Source organism: Bombus fervidus, chromosome 18 (assembly GCF_041682495.2).
Source record: "Bombus fervidus isolate BK054 chromosome 18, iyBomFerv1, whole genome shotgun sequence".
Lineage (NCBI taxonomy): Eukaryota > Metazoa > Arthropoda > Insecta > Hymenoptera > Apidae > Bombus > Bombus fervidus.
The window spans coordinates 1546383-1564817 of NC_091534.1; the positions used below are offsets into that span (position 1 = coordinate 1546383).

At 34.8% G+C, this 18435-nt stretch overlaps 1 protein-coding gene across 2 annotated transcripts in view; it reads left to right on the plus strand.

The window, feature by feature from the left end:
- The window catches only part of Dip-lambda (Dpr-interacting protein lambda), a 533509-nt gene extending 517996 nt beyond the window's left edge, over positions 1-15513 (plus strand). For both annotated transcript variants that reach the window (XM_072020689.1, XM_072020690.1), the window contains 2 exons: positions 2870-3040; positions 14620-15513. In XM_072020689.1, coding sequence (XP_071876790.1) covers positions 2870-3040; positions 14620-14978 — 530 coding nt within the window. In that variant the 3' untranslated portion in view covers positions 14979-15513. The remainder of the gene's footprint in view (positions 1-2869; positions 3041-14619) is intronic.
- The last annotated feature ends 2922 nt before the right edge of the window (positions 15514-18435 follow it).

An 18435-nucleotide genomic window follows, 5' to 3' on the forward strand; every position in this document is an offset into this window, starting at 1 on the left:
CACTCTGAATCCTGTGTTTGAAAATATTCATTAAGAACATTGAATATTTCTGAACTAGTGGTCTGTCCAGATAAATCAAGACAATAAAGAGGCTCTTCCCTAAAGTGTTCATCTTCAGAACATCTCATGAAGCAAAGTAGAATAGCATGTTCACGTACGTCGGTTGATTTATCAAGTTGAATCACAAAATATGTCGATCTTTTTATCCCTTCGGCAATTTTCTTTTCGATATACTTGGCCATATCAATAATTCTCTGGATGGATGAAGTTATCCGAAAGTGCTATAGCGTCAAGTTTTTGTGCAGTTCGAGGACCCAAAATTTCTGGACCGATATTTAGAGTGCAGGACTCTATCAACTTGCAATAGTAAGCTGTTTCTTCATTTTCAAAATTTGAAGAGCAACTAAATAAACCAACTTATCGCTAGTCGTCTTCTTCGTTTGAATTTTCTGACTTTTCATCCGGTTGTGTAATTTTTCAAAAGAATGCAGTGGCTTTTAATAAGCTCGCTATGCCTGACACGATGACGAGTAAGTTTGCAACGTTTGTCGCAGCTTTTAGCTTCGTTCGATAATAATAATCGATAATTCGATTCTACTTTTTTAATTCTGCTCCATTTTCGATCTGCTTAGCTATTTTCGCATTCCCATTTCCATTCCTTTTTCCCTTTTTCCGATTCGCAGTCCCATTCTACTAGATTATTACGTTGCAGCTTTATGTTTCAACCGATTGAAATCAGCCGAAATAATAAATTTCGCTCTTAAAACGAACTGTTTTTCTTCCCTTGACTCGAAAGCTAGGGATGTACCTTCTTGCTAGCGATTCACATGTTTTGAGTTCGCGATCTTAACAATATGCAATAACTTGTTACAGTTATAAAATTGTAGCACACGACAGTGGGCATGACGTGATTTCTCGTGGAAAAATAAGAAACAGACGTAAAATAATGTTTTTTCATTTTTTCGCTTGATCTTCGAGAAAATTGAGTTTGACAACTTATCAAGTATACTTGAACCTGGTTAATTCCAGACTGGACAGCACTAAATAATCAACAGGAGATCATTCTACGTACAATGTGTTTTCTGAAAAAATGTTATTCTACATTTTTGATTATTTTGCTATTCTACATTTTCACACGTAGAACGATCTCCTGTCGATTATTTAGTGCTGTCCAGTCTGGAATTAGCCATGTTCAACTATACTTGATAAATGTTCAAACTCGATTTTCTCGAAAACCAAGCCAAAAAATGAAAAAACGTTATTTTATGTCTTATTTTTCCACGAGAAATCGCATAATGCCCACTGTCGTGTGCTGTTCAGCCGGATCCTGTACAAGTCACACAAACTTTGGACGAGCTAGATTACGTACATATGTAGTAAAGCTGGGTCGAAAACACGTACAAGCGTACGAAAATCGCAAATCACCTGAATCTTTCGTCTTTATGCTGCTGTCACGTTGAAGACACAGGGAGAAGTGAAATTGAAAAATCGTTTCCTTGCGTCGTTCGATTGATTTCGCCCAGGTTTAGACGTTTCACGAGCAAGGTAAGAAAAATTCGGGCTTTAGATATGGTGGCAGAGTTTATTATGTGAAATCAACAGAGTGACGGTTAAGAATGTTAGAACAGAGTGTGGAGAGTTTTATTTTGGGAAGGTTTATATACTATGGGTTCGGCTCTTATGGAGGGAGTGTCACGGGGGTGTCAGAGGTAGCCATGCTCTTACTGTCTTCTGATCCTAAAACACGGTCTACGTTGTTGTTTTGATGTCCTGCACGATGTCCGTTAGGCCCCCCTGGATTTTCTATTGTTAATTTATGGCTCATAACCACAGCGACATATGCTGACGATACAGCCTTATTAGCCTCACACTCAGACCCGACAATTGTCTCCTCTACTCTCGAGCGAGGCCTCGGCTCTATGGAAGAGTGGTTCCACAAATGGCGCTTCAAAGTCAGCGAAAACAAATCCAGCCACATAACTTTCACGCTACGAAAACAAACTTGCCCACAGGTGACGATAAACAACATACCTATTCCAGATAAAGAGTCAGTCAGATATCTGGGCATGATTCTGGACAAAAGATTAACATGGAAACAACATATCTTGGATAAAACCAAACAACTCGAAGCAAAATTTAAAAAATTCTACCGGCTCGACGGCCGGCATTCCAACTTAAACACGCAAAGTAAAATTACACTATACAAGGCCATATTAAAACCTGTCTGGACCTATGGAATCCAACTATGGGGAACAGCAAGTAATTCCAACATGGAAATTCTCCAACGATTCCAATCGAAAACCCTAAGATCCCTAATAGACGCACCTTGGTATGTCATCGACAAAACGATACATCACGACTTCAAGATACTCACAGTCAAAGAAGAAATATCCAAATTCAGCAATAGACACAGCACAAGAGTTAACAACCACCAAAACCCTCTAATTACTCAATTAGTCGACACGTCGGAACAGATCCGCAAGCTAAAAAGACATTACACCTTAGATCTAAGCACTAGATTCAAATAGAATCAAACATAAACACTTATTAATCATGTCATCGTACCACGCCAAATAAATTTACTTAAAATTCTCTACGAGAATTGATTGTAAATTAAACGCAAATAAATAATAAAATTTATGGCTCCGTGACACTACTAATGATTTCAGCACACCGTTTTTCGAATACGCAAATTTATTTTCGCGAAATACTCGAAGATTATGTGTTACTATTTCACTATTTTGCTAAACTCATTACACGTATTGTACATATCTCTATCGTTCTGTGTAATTTTATAAAAAAACGTATGTTCTGTTTGTATAAATAAGCATGTATGAAAAACAGTGTAATATTGTCGTTTCTTACGCAGGTGAAAAGCTGCTGCCCAGTGAAAAATATAAAATGTCAGAATACGCGTTGAACGATTACTCTTGGCAGATGAATCTTACTGTCAATTCTCTGGAAAAAAGGGACTTTGGAGAATACGTTTGCTCGTCCGTAAACGCTCTTGGAAAAGCTGATGGTATCGTTCATTTACAAGGTAAATTTTCACAGAATATGACATACATAAATATAGCGAAACAAGTTAAAAGTTGATGGTTTCTGTGATTTAAAGGACAAAAACCGTAAAGTATTTTAATTTATTAGCAAAATGTATTAAATGTAAATATTTGATAAGAAAAGTAGAAAAGACTATACTGAAATTGATGTTTAATCCACAGGATTACTACAAGTTTTAATCGGTCGATCGAACAAATTTATAGGATCCATAGGATTAAAAATATTGTACTATAAGGTTGTAGCAAATAAAGAAGAATTCGAAATCAAGATATTTTCTTCAAGTTCAGCTCTTTATCCCAAAAGATTATACGTGTTAAATATTACCATAATTTAGATATAGGCGATAAATAATGTATCTACGTATTTCTATAAAATATCAAGTTAAATGCCGTTTTTAGTAAATTCTTAAAATATAATAAGAGTCAGATACCGTAAGTGTCACGTAGAAGACACAGGAAATCACGAAATTAACAGATCACCGATGGTCTCCTCGCGTCCTAGTTCGAACGTTTCGCAAGCAAGGTAAACAATTCGGACCTTAGATACCATAGTAAAATTTATCGTACAAATTGAACAGAGTAACGGTTCACGGTGTTATGACAAAAGAGTGCTGATTTGGGAGACTTTTTATACTAAAGTTTGGTCCCTCTGGAGGGATTATCGTCGATAATCCTGTTACTATTTGGTTACCGTTTCGATGCCTGTGACATGCAGAATGTTTTGTCTATTCTAGTTTCTGAGCCTGCGAATAAGCGTCGATGTGTTACATCTCTGACAAAAAATTAATTTAAAGTTACTGTGATTAATACATAGAATACAATTCTAGCAAAATTTGTTGTCTTATTTTCCTTCGAATATAAAACGATGAGACTGACATAAACAGAAGCTTCAAGTAATTAACATAGTATCAGCAAACGAGACAATCGTCGCGCGTTAGAAACAAGAAACATCTGGACTTAATATGTCGTTAGAGTGATTGTGACAATTCCATGATTCGATGGTCAGTTGATCGTGAACATTGACTCTTGCCTCTTTAGACATTTAATTAACTAGATATTTTGGGGGAAAAATTTGAGCAATTATACATACAATTATACAAACGAAACCTCTTTGTTACGACTGTTCGCGGAGAGACGCGGTCGCGAGGAAAACGCGTCAGCGAGAGGCGTAAATTCTCGCTACGATTCGGCTAATTGACGCCGCGAAATAGTCGTTCCCCTTGTTTCGATTAGGATAACAGGGGTGGTTAAACTGAAATCAACGCTGCGTTAACAGGTTAATATGACATATATATTCAACAATGGATTACACAATATTATGAGCGTCACAAGTATTTGACGATGAGTACAGTTAATGCGTTACAGAAGTATGACCCGACTTGACGATATCTCTCGATGAGTTAGACTTTACGAAACGGATTGATTTAAAGGTAGAACCGTGGTAGACTAGTTGACTGTTCTGACGACGAAAATGGACTACTTTGAGGGTAGAACCGTGTTAGACTTGTTGATTGTTCGGACGACGAAAACGGACTACCCTGAAAGTGACGATGCTGTGTCAGAGGAGAGCTAGAAAAAGGTGTGTCTAGCGCACGGGATCATCCGATTTGTTGATGATAGTTTTTGGCCAGGAAAGTGAAGGTAATAGACATTGTTTCTATTGGCTATTACGATTGTTGGTGGACTAGGAGGGGCCTTACCGCCCTCGATAGAAGGTTGGTGGTGGGAAGCATCGCACGTGTGAAAAAGAACTAATTTTAAAGTGTTTTCCGGACACAAACCAGAGATCTTAGAAAACGCCTTCGTAGAAAAGATCTTTGTTCGATCTGAATGACTCTAGTTGGAATTTTCTAAGATTTATGGTTGGCTCTTGAGATTCTTAAGGGTACGCAATAAGGATGTGCAGACATATGGTTGCCATCCCGCTCGCGATGCGAGGCCCGGTCCAGGTAGAGAGTCGGCCGACGTAACACTCTTTCTTTTCGATCGCTCCGGCAACCGAGGCGAACAGATGTGTGTAAGCAAACGTGTGCTCCAGTCAAGTGATTCAGAGAAGTGCTACGAATAGTGATAGTGACAAACAATGCAGCAGCAGATATCAACAATCAGGATTGGAACCAAAGGAGAAAAATATTATATAAAAGGGTCGTCAGATTTACCAGGCTTACAGCAACAACAACAAAATAATAACAACCAAAATGATATGGAAACAGAAGAAATGGAAGAGCAGTGGAGACAGGAGGAGTGCAGACACGACAACGAAATAAGTTACCAGGACGAAAACTGGAAGCTAGCAAAGACTAGCAAAAAACGTAAAATAATTCCAGGTACAAATGCTGCAGGAAACCCAGATACAGACAAGCAGCGATGGCTGCAAGAATTACCTTTAAGAAACTCCTTCAGCTCATTAACGGAAGAAATAGACAATGACCCGACAAGCAAAACCACAACTAAATCACCTTACATATCAAAACCACCACCAATATTTGTTGAGGCCCAAATAATAGACCCGCTTATTGATCTACTAAACAATATAGTCGGGAAGGATAACTACACAATAAAACAAACAAAATTAGAACAAGTAAAAATTCAAACAAACACCCCAGAAGTTTATAGGAAAGTGATAAAAGAACTAAAGGAAAAAAATGCTACACGTACCAACTCAAAACGGAAAGGAGCTATAAAATAGTTATAAGAGGTTTACATCCAAAAACTAACACAAAAAAATTAAGTGAAGAATTAGGAAAAATTGGCCATGAAACAAGAGCAATAAACAATATGACAAGATACGATACGAAGAAACCATTGCCACTATTCTTAATAGAACTGGAACCCAGAACCAATAACAAGGAAATCTATGAAATCAAAAAAATACTAAATACAATTGTAACAGTGGAACCACCACGCTACATAAAAGATATACCACAATGCATGCGGTGTCAACAATACGGACACACAAAAAATTATTGCAACAGAAGCCCGGCATGTGTTAAATGTGCAAAAAATCACCTAACAATACACTGCCCATACACAGGAAAAATAGAAGAAGTTAAATGCTATAATTGTAACGGAAACCACCCAGCCAGCTACAAAGGATGTGAAATAAGGAAACAAATACAACGTAAACTGTTTCCTCCACTTCGCAACAGATCACACAATGACCATCAACCACAACAAAGTATAACGGATAACGGATAACGAAACAACACTGAAAGCACAACACGAACTAAACGCTATAAGCAGAAACATAGATCCCCAAGGTAAACGAAGCTACGCACAAGTAACTAAAAACATTAGCAAACCAACGCTTGCAATCAATCAGAATGAAAACAATAACATCGAAGACGTTACAGACATCAAAGAAATGCTCAAACAATCCATTAAAGGTATGGAAATGTTAGGAAAAATGGTAAGTGATCTAAACACAATACTAAGACAACAAGCATAACAAACAACAATCATGTTACAACTACTCACTAACTTGCTAAGTAAAAAATAGAGATGGACATTTTGAAAATAGCAGTCTGGAACTCCAATGGCTTGCAACAGCGAGCTCACGAAACTAAAATATTTTTGTATAAAAATAATATTGATATACTACTTGTCTCAGAAACACATTTCACTCTAAAAAAACTACACGAAAATACCGTACTACACCATCTACGATACCAAACATCCCACAGGTAAAGCACATGGAGGAACTGCAGTAATAATAAAAAATGACATCAAGCATCACTTACATAGTCAAACAAATCAAGAACACCTACAAGCAACCACTGTCACAATACAAACCAATGACAATTACTTCCAGATGTCAGCAGTATATGTACCTCCGAGATACAAAATGACACTAAAAAAATGGGAAGAGTACTTCCAATCCTTAGGCGACAAATATATAGCGGCAGGAGACTTTAATGCAAAGCACACATTATGGGGTTCGAGAATTAACACGCCGAGAGGTAGAACATTAGAAAAATACATTAGAAGCAGCAACCTCAACGTACTATCTACAGGAAAACCAACGTACTGGCCGACAGACCCCAATAAAATACCTGACCTGTTGGATTTTGCAGTAACAAAAGGGCTAAATGTAAGCAAATTAAAAATAACAACCAGCCTCGAGCTTAACTCCGACCATACACCATTTATAATAGAATATACAAGCAAACCACTACTTTATAACAAGTCAGAGTCGCTTTGCAATAAAACCACCAATTGGCAAACTTTCAAAGAGCTAATCGAAAACAAAATCAACTGCGATATCCCGTTGAAAACACCTGAACACATTGAGCAGGCAGTAGCAACTTTGACAGAAATAATACAGGAAGCAGCGTGGGCAACCACCACCTATGAAACAAATAGCAGGCAACCAAAAATTATTCCGCAGGACATCCTAGACAAAATCAGGGAAAAAAGAAAAGCGAAAGCAAAATGGCAAAAACAGAGAACACGAGAACACGAGAAAACAAGAAAAACCTAAATAAACTTGCAAAGGAACTAAAGAATAAAATAAGGGAACATCATAATAACGAATTCTCAAAATTCATCGAATCACTATCCGCGCATGAGAATACCGACTACTCCCTATGGAAAGTCACTAACAAAATTAAGAAAACAGTAAAAACAATCCCAGCAATCAGAAAAATGGACAACACATGGGCCAGAACCAACGAAGAACAGGCAGAAGAATTCTCAAAGCACCTACAAAATATATTTTCGCCGTATGAAATTAATAACAGCATCCCTGGATGGCAAACAAATGAAGAAGTGGAAAATGCCAGCAACACAACTGATAAACGCTGCACCATACTCAGCACAACAGCGCAAGAAGTTACAAACTTAATTGAGGCAACAAAGACAAGTAAAGCACCAGGATTTGACTTGATCAATGGGAAAATCTTAAAAAACCTTCCCCCAAAGGCAATAAGACTAACAACGATAATATTTAACGCAATTCTAAGAATACAGTACTTTCCTACACTATGGAAAATAGCACAGATAGTAATGTTACCCAAACCAAACAAAAACCCACATTTAACTGCATCCTACAGGCCGATATCATTACTACCTGCGTTTTCCAAATTATTAGAGAAAATAATATATAACCGCTTAAAACCAACAATAGAAAAAGAAGAACTAATACCGAACCATCAATTTGGATTCAGGAATAAACACTCCACAATAGAACAAATGCATAGACTCGTCAATGAAATCTTACAGTCGCTTGAAACAAAACAATACTGCACAGCACTTTTTATGGATATCGAAAAAGCATTCGACAAAGTTAACCATGAAAAACTTCTTCAAACAATCAAAAAGCAATTTCCAGAACAAATCTACAAACTACTCAAATCTCACTTAAACAACAGAACCTTTGTAGTAAAAATAAATGATGCATACTCTGAAATTAAGGACATCAAGGCAGGAGTACCGCAAGGAAGTGTCTTAGGACCAATATTATACACACTATACACGGCAGATATACCAACAACTGTCAACAGCAAAACACTGACGTTTGCGGACGACACGACCATACTAGTGAGGCATGCAAATCTAGAAACGGCCGCCGCACTACTACAAGAACACATTACAAAAATAGAAAAATGGCTGCAAAACAAACAAATAAAAGTGAACACCAGCAAGTGCAACCACATAACATTTACACTTAGAAAAGGAAAAACACCAGATATCCAACTGAACGGCGCCCACATAGCACAAACAAAGCAAGTCAAATATCTAGGAATACATTTAGACACACACCTTACATGGAAGCACCATATAAAATCAATAATAAACAGAATAAGTGCAAAAAGGAAGCAGATGTACTGGTTAATCAATAGAAAATCTAAATTAAGCATAATGAATAAACTAAATATATACAAAACAATAATCAAACCAATCTGGACATACGGAGTCCCACTATGGGGGACGGCAGCGATGAGTCACATAAGCAAAATAGAAATGGAGCAAGCAAAAATTTTAAGGACAATAGTTAACGCTCCATGGTACGTCAGAAATGAAGACCTACGAAAAGATCTAAAAATTCCAACGGTCAAAGAGGAAATCGCTAGATACGCAAAAAAGTACAAAGTAAGACTTGCAGCACACCCAAACCAGCTGGTTGCTGAAACAAATAAAACCAAAATAGAAAGAAGACTGAAGAGGAAGCATCCCGCAGACCTCGCAATAGAGATGCAATAGGAATCCTAGAAGATGGAACCCCGCTGGGGGTAACCGTCCACATGCTATATTTTTATTCTTTAAGCTATAATATTTTACCAAATGTCCTTCTGGACAAATTGTAAAAATTTTAACAAATAATCAATAAAAAAAAAAAACTCTTTCTTTTCTTTGTCTGTCCCTAAACCGTTAAAGAGCGTTCAATATTTAAGTTAATATTTAAGATTCACAAGGCGTCTCTAGACGATGAATCAATAAATAACACACACGCATATTGTATATTGTCAATACAGAGTCGAGAAACTTATATATTGATGTATGTATAATATTGACAATAATGTTAATCGTCCGAACGTTCATTTACTTATTATTAATAAACTTCTCGGATTTATGAGGAGCAACGAATACTTGTTTTCAGTAGCAATGAATACAGAAAATCTGAAAAGTATCATTCAAATATCAAATATCATTGTTAACCATATGTCAACTAAAAAAACCATCAACTTTTAATTTATCGTCCTGGTTCAGAAACTGTCTCGTGTATACGAAAGTCTATCATAAAATTATCTAAAAAAATTTTCACGTTTGGTTTCATCGAACTCTGTAGGCGTTTGCAACACTGTCGTACATTTGCATTACGTTCTCGTGACTGTTTGTGCATATTAGTTTGCAAGCAGCTATACGAATTGGTCCACAAAGATTTCTCTACAAATTCCATCTTACTTTTATTCATAATAACAATATGAATATTAGTTGTAATATTGATTTTTCTATATGTATTTTCATCCAGTCGCGGGGAGACGCGATAGCGTTGAAGCGCGTCAACGGGAGTTGTAAATTCCCGTTACGATTAAACGAATCGACACCACGAGCAGGGCGATCCCCTTATTTCTTATAGGATAGTTGAATATATAATAGAAAACATTATGATAAACATAATATATGATGTGTAGGAAATATTCCATAATTGTTATTTATTATTTATGGTAATTTACATTACAATATGTAACAATAACTCCTTTTATAGTCTTAACTAATCAGTTGGTACTTCTTATCGGACAAGATTAATTTATAAGCCGTGAATGTTCTCTCATCGTATCTGAACTCTTACCGATATTGTGCTTCTATTTCGTTTCGATTTTCAACAGTTGAACCACTAAAGATGTTATTAAATTTGTATTTATTGTTATTGAATTAGTACGATATTTCGAATGCCACATTTTTCCAGAGAACATGTTTATATTTTGTCGTACAAGGTATTTTCGACAAAATCTACAACTAATTTCATTTAACGATACAATTTTTAAGTCTCAAAGTCTTCAAGTACCGATTTTAACGAAAAATGTTTCAAATAAAAGTTGGATGGTTTCGAGAGGGACATAATTTGACGTGATTTGTTTCTTTGTAGAAAGGTGCATAGAGGACATACTAAGGTCAAGTTTGTTTTCAAAAAGTATGTATCAAGGTAGAATATCGAGAAAATCTATAGTTCGACAGATATTTTAAATTTAAAAGTGAGATGTCTCAGATTTCTGTATGAAGTATAAATCGCGCATTGCACTTTGTGCTTTGTTAGACAGAATGTTTTGAAGAATCGGTCTGTCCAAGAAAAGAAAACAAGTTTCGTGTAAAAAAAGTGTAGCAGCGCAGTTTCGTATAAAAAAAGAACACAGTTTATGTTTTTCAAGCGATTTGTATATTTGTCATTATGGACCAACCCTATGGACGACACAAAATTTTTTGTTTCTATCGAATGTTAAAAACTCTTTTCTAAATACATATATCCACATGCATGTACAGGATATTGATTTTAAATCGGCCATCTAAATTATTTAAACATTTCTTTTAATTTTCGCTACGATTAAGGTAAGAAAAAATTACTAGGAAGGTCCTTAATGGTTTCAAGGTGTGTATCTAATGATGATAAAAACATCATGTGGAGGTCATCTTGACAGTATTTTCAACATCATCAAAGTTTTAACTTTACTCTTTTTCGACTTAATTAGTTGCGGATCTATTATTCTGTCTTTCCGTTATTTAAACTTTTCTTTTGTTTCCATATCTAGAACTTTTTCTAATTAGGAAATCTTTACCTTTCGCTTCGAAAATTTAAAATCCTTCTCGTTTTTAAAATTACTAAGCAACAATTGATAATCGTCGCACAAAGCGACTATTGATAACTATACCGATTCAAATATATTGCGAAGATCAACATTGTGAATAACTTTTTTCTGTACATACATATAACCATCACTCGTTAACTTTCGAGATATTCGCAAACTTTAGTTGAATCAAAGTTAGAATTACGTTACATTCTAGCGTAGGTAGCTGTATATTTACAGCAAAGAGCAAAATTCAAACAATACAGTGCTCTTTGTGGAAAATGATAATTTATTTGTAAATTACGATAGGGAATGAAAAGAACACGTATATTAATTTGCATCTGTTTTTTGTTAATAAACGTATAAAAATTTTATTGCGTTCCATTTAGTTCGCTAGTTACATAGACACTCTTCCGATTGCATTTTGGAGCGTGCGAGAAAGAAATAGAAATAAAAGCTTTAAACGAATACAATATTTTGTAGATGACCCTCTTGCACTTAAAACTATGTAATTTGTGCTTACTTCTTGAGAGATCGCGTACCTTTGTTCTTCGCCTCTCTCCTTTCTAATTCTCAGGATTTATGGTGTTTATGTTGGCGGTTTGGTGTTGGATTCGCGATACTGGTTCAACTGATACTGAATCAACTGATATTTGAAATGTTGGATTTTATTCTGATCCTCACCTGGTCAAAAATGTAATAATTATATGTAGCTGCTTTCATTGAAAAACGAAGGCCTGTTTAAAACGAATTGTTATATAATACACACAATACTAAACATAAAATAGGCAAAAGTTATTGAGGATCTTGTCGATAATAATGTGCTTCAAAATCATAAAAATGGTTGAGTTGTACTCTTTATTCTGCATCATTACTCCTCGCTATCGTTACTCTACTTTCCATCTCTCCGACTTGTTTGTTAGTTGTTGAAACTTTTATTCACTTCGTTTTATTTTATTATTATTGAAACTTCTCGAAATGTGCGGCCTCGTTGTGCTACTCACTCAACTGGCCGAGATCAGATCACGGGGACAGGGATAATATTTGTATGATGGTGGTATGACGGTGAAGACTGATGATATAAACCAAGCACTGTCACCATATCCCGTCGAAGATGAGAGATCAAAAATCGCCTTAAGGCCAGATAAAATATATCACACGTACATAGTCACGTATATAAACATATGGAATTCGTACCGTGATAAAAACGCGTACAAATCGAAACGAGTTGCGAAGGAATTTCTGACAATCAGCCGATTCTTTAGATCGTTTCCCTGTTTTACGTGATGTTTTTTGCTTTCTAATACACATACCTATCGCTGTACCTAAACAATTGCAACTTTTTTCGCACAGCGATGACATTTCGTTGCTTCGAAGCTGCTCATACTACTCGTTATAAATAGGACTCGTGAGATTTGCCTTGCCTCGCACGAGACCTCGTCTCATAACGCCATTTCACTTCGAAGGTAGAACGGATACTGAGGTTCTGCCTCATTCGTGTCATGAGTTTCATGCCTGAGACATGCCTCGTGGAAAACTCCTATCGTGTGATTATCAACCCGTGATTATCTTCAGATTCGATCAACTCACTGCCATCTTCGCTTTCTAGCAGCTCTATTCCATCTAAATAATCAGCCGCTCGTCGTTGGCTTGACGCGCAACGTATTGCAGGGTCGTTACGTATTACCGTCTTGATGGGATCAACAATGACTCTATAGCACTCATTAACTGAATAGCGTCTTTAATATTCAATTCGTCGTAACGAGTATCGTTGGCCAATAACATATATATCGCAAAAATTAACGCTTCCAGTGCTACTCAAAGTAATCAATAAGTGTAAGTATTTGTAACAAGTGTAGAAAATATAGTTTCTTAGATGTATTTACACATTTAATAACAAAAGATCAAGATTCGTCTAAAATATCGCGTATTATAGAAAGACAGAGATATAAAGAAGCATTAACAGAGAAATGTCATAAAAGATGTTATTTCCTCGCGACCGCGTCTCTCCGCCAACGGTCGTAACAAGGTCGTTGAGAGGTAGCCTTATGGTAACCAACGCGTCTTGCCGATTCGATTCGATTATTACTAAATTGTATGTAATAGAAATGGAAATAGAATATGAGGTGGTATTTAAGATCACCTTAATATTTCCAAAAATTTAAATTGTAAAAGAGAAAAAATCCATTCGTTTGATTTAAAGCGGATATAATGTATATAAGTCGTCTTTTTATCAATAAATAAATTATTTCATCAGCTCGTTTGTTCTAACTATGGAAAACTACTCTACTACTGCAGCCACTTCTGTTGTTGACAAATACGAGAAACGAGAAACCCTGTACGTTGTATTTGACAAAACATTTGCTCGATACATCGACACTCGGCCACTAAGCTGTCTCGAAAGTCGGCAAAATGAGCGAGCGGCTGAGGCCCAGGAGAAAATTTCGTGTCCACTGATCTCCGATTCACTGACCTATCGAACTATGACTTGTAATCCAAGAGAAAGCAACTCTTCTCCGTGTACTATAATAACTCACCGCTTGGAAACCGTCTAACTTTGTTACATTGATGATGAAAATGAAGTAAACGAAAGTATGGCATCCGACCCGTCTCTACATCGGATGATGAAGCTCGATTGAAATTACCAAAAATTTATATATTTTTTGACTGTTATCACAAAGTTAAATGATTTTCAAGCAGTTAGTTCCCTTACACGCTACAAAGTCACTATGTCCCGGACTATTACTATTCATGCGCCCAGAAGCATGTAGCAACTCATCTGGCCTGAAGTGATTTCTGATCCGAGAGTTCTCGATTTTTTATTTCTACGCGCAAAAAGATTAGGTCGTAAATTTCGACTGCGGAAATCAAACACTATAGATACCTATTTATGGAAGTATGACATAAAGTAAAATTATATCTTTGAAACCGTATTAATTTAACACGATCACGCCGGCGCTGCTATTTGTATTTAATATTTATAATATTAAGATGAAATAAAATAAATCCTACTTTCTTGCAATTAATATACGTTAAATTTCCATTATTTAAATTATCAACTATATGGCAATTTTTTTCTAGTTACTAAACGAACTACATTTTTGATGGTATGCATCGTCCGATGGAACATTCGAGTGTGATTCGAGGTGGTGCACGCCGGTGTGAACGTGTTAAACGCGGTTAACGAATATATATGTAATATGTAAATGCTCTAGACATACACATTTATACAACAGATCTAACCGTCATATATGTAATTAATTGTTCTTTTGGTTTAGAACTACATCTTGTTGCGAAAACAACTCCCAGTCCTTTTGTGAAAATCACCGATCAGAAACCGTCGAGAAAGAAACCTATACTAAAAGGGAGAAAGAAGAACAGCAACAGCAACGGTAGAAGAATTCATATGGGCAGCTTCGACGATTTCGATTCCTCTGGAAACGACGACGATTTCAGTACTACGCAAATCATGGGTGGTAGCACACTTCAGGAAGGCCACAGAACAGAAAGGCCATTGATATCACCATCGCTACCGCCACCTTGGGTGAATATAAACACAGCCAATTGCAGGCATCACTTAGTACCGATCACGCTATTCTTTCCGTTATTCATCCTAACTATGATATTTGTTCCTTAAAATATACATTCTTACGAAGAAAAAGTTTAACAACGAAATTCATGCAGATAAGATTTGAAACGATTCGGGAATACTATAGAGAATAATAAATATATTCGATTCGTTCTTCGTAGCACGAGACTATGAAAACGTGCTTGTATTAAAATAAAAAATGTGGTATTGCTTTTTACGATTGGTACATGTGACGGAGAGAAAACAATTTATATAATAAGTATAAAATTTTATTCATGTTACGTGACAACGATAATCCGATTTCGAACGATAGTACAATTTATGTTTATCCGAGCATTATAGCAAAAGACACGTAAGAACTAGATGAGTAAGTTCTATGACAAACTTTATTATTGATTCTAAAGGAAAACTAATATTTTAAATATGACAATTTTATACTGAAAGGCACAAGAATTGAAACAATTAGAATTTTGTATTGAAATTTTGAAAATTTTCTTCTTAACGATCCGAAAAATAACAATCATTAATAAAAAAAACTGTAAATTATTCGTGCTGTATCTTAATCTGGAATACTGATAAACATTTCTAACGCATAAAACATACGAAACGTTATGTAATAAATAATGAATATATATATATATATATATATATATATATAGTACGTAAACATATAATGGGACAAGTTACAAAGTACATGTACAATAATTACAAAGATGTTATAAATATACTCCTTTTCTGCCATAACAATTCTTTTCCAGCTTTTAACCCATTTGCACATTCTGTTCAATAAATAGTATCTTTACAATGAATCTATTTAATATGAAATTTTTTTTAAATATTTATTGCTTTTCGTATTTCTTGAAATCACACCCACAAAAGAAGAACCGTAATATTGAGATATAATCTTAATATTCGCTATATTTTGTCTCGCAGATGATAAATAACTTGTTGCTAATGCAAAAGATATTTACAACAATACTAGTCAAAATTTTTCCATCAATTTTCTTTACAATAAATTGGATCCTTATTGAGCAACTTTAATGTCCTTCATACAGACTTCTAAATAATTATCCCTACTCTTTAATATGTAATAACAAGTATTTGATAATATACCATAAGGTTTTCTTCTTATTACTCTTATTTTATGATCCTCTTATTTTACTGGAATTATTCTACAAGAGTAAATATGTTTAGTATTATGTAATAGTTATGTCGTTCTAGTTTTGTTCCGAAAAATTTTACCAGCATATTGTATAAGTAAAATTAAGACGAAAATGTTATGTAAGCAGACTTCCTCAAAAGGTTACAACAAAAATACGAAACGATAATGGACTGGTGTTTCATCGACACAGCATAAGAACACATCGCCGATATCTATTCAACACGATTGCACAAAGTCTAATGTTTACTTGCTAAGGTCAACTTAATTTGGTCAACCAGTTAAATAACAATTCCTCGGCCTGCCACATCACCATAAATCACGCCAATGGATGTTTACATGTGCTCACTGTGAACAAAAAGTTTATTAAGTACAAGTTAATACGCGTCAGGTGTTAATGCAAAGGATTCGTGACGTATTTGTTGGAATTAAGGGAAACGAAGAAATAATCGGTACTGCGATAGATTCTATTTTCCGCAGATGCATTAAGATGATTCTTAATAACCTGGTACAAAAAAGCAGCCTTTGGCAATTTCGTAGTTTTGTTATAGCTTTCTTAAACCATTTAAGAACCTGTGCTTACATAACATTTTCTTCTTAATTTTACATATGGAATATGTTGGTGAAACTTGAAAACTGGACCTATGTAAAGATCATATGAATCGAGTTGAACAAGGTAAACTAAATTTAATTAGTCTAAAGTGGGTTAATTGTGTAAATCAATTTTAACATAGTTTCATTTTTATTACTGGCTTTTACAGATAACTACAGTGAATATCACAAATAAATAACATTATAATATAATTAATGTTGCAGATAGCGCGAATAATTACAGATATTTAATAAATCTCACATTGCTATGACAAATTATGTTAGGACAACTACAAGTATTTGAACAAAAATAAATGAAAAATTCATCGATACACTTTGAAATATTCTTCTAACAGCCATTAATACAAGGTAACAAATTTATAAACGATATTATTTAAATGGTATTAACGTATTGAAACTTTGTTAGTTTGAGAATGTACCAATGCAAGAAGCAAGACGTATTTCGATATGTTAATTTAACAAGCTTGCAGATGTTCCCGATCGTTTCAGGAAAAGTTAATTAAATGGTACTGACAATTGCTTTGTAAAACTGATTACTCATCAACGTTTACAATGAAATTGATCTTTAGAAGAGGACAGTCAATGGAAATTAAATTCTTACGGAGACGAAAAAAATATAGGTCTTCCTTGCGTTCGACGTAACAAAGACGAATATATACATATATGTATATTTAGATCTAACGAGATATAGTTATTGTGGCGCGACCAACATGAAAGCGTTTCTCTGAACAATGTACTGTAAATATACGAGTAGTGTTCATGAATTTCAATTTACACATCTGCTAGACTTCAACTGCGTGTAGATCAACAAATTATATTATATTATACACGAATTTCACATAATCGTTAACAAAGTCTTCATATCAAAATAAACATTATTGATATACAAATTAAGAACGTTCGAAACATGAAACAACCAGCTTTAGCGTACTCGATGTGTCTACGCTTTATGTTTGTGTTTAAAAAATCTTTTAAATACATTATTTTTCTATATTATACTAATAATTACTTTGCGCCAAATTAAAAAGTACATTGGCGCTTATAAGAGAGAAACTACATGTACATGTACCATGAACCTCGTTTGTCTTGAATCTTCGGTTGTTACTTATCACACAGAATGAACAATTTTATTACAGTTTGCTCTACTACTATCATGTATAGAAGTTGAACAAAAAAATTGCACATAACATCTCGACTTTATATGAAGACTTTTGAAAAATATTCTTACTGCATAACAAATTTTTATATTTTTATTATTTGAACATAAGATACGTGGTCTTTATCGTAGTTTGTACAACGTATAAATTCTATTATGATCTAATGCAATATAGAACGCGTATCATATATTCAAAGATGTATGTATAATTATAATTTTTAAAGTATCTGCCTAAATGTAAAAAGTTATAATGATTTTGCAACGTGACTAATATCTCGAGCTTCGTGTTGAAACAAAGAGATGCAAAAGTAAACAACTCCATGGGAATTATCCAAAATTTATTTCAATACATAATTCCTTCCAAATTAAAAATTCATTTAAAAATGCAATTAATATAACTTCCAAAAATATTTTGCATTATTTTCGTCGCTCTATATAATTAAGTTAAAAGCTCTCAATTGCTGTAAATTAATTATTAAATTCATATGAAAATTCATCTTGAGTTATGAACCACGAGCACTAATTGCAAATAAAATACAGGAATATCAATCTATTACGTACCAAAGATATTTTAACAC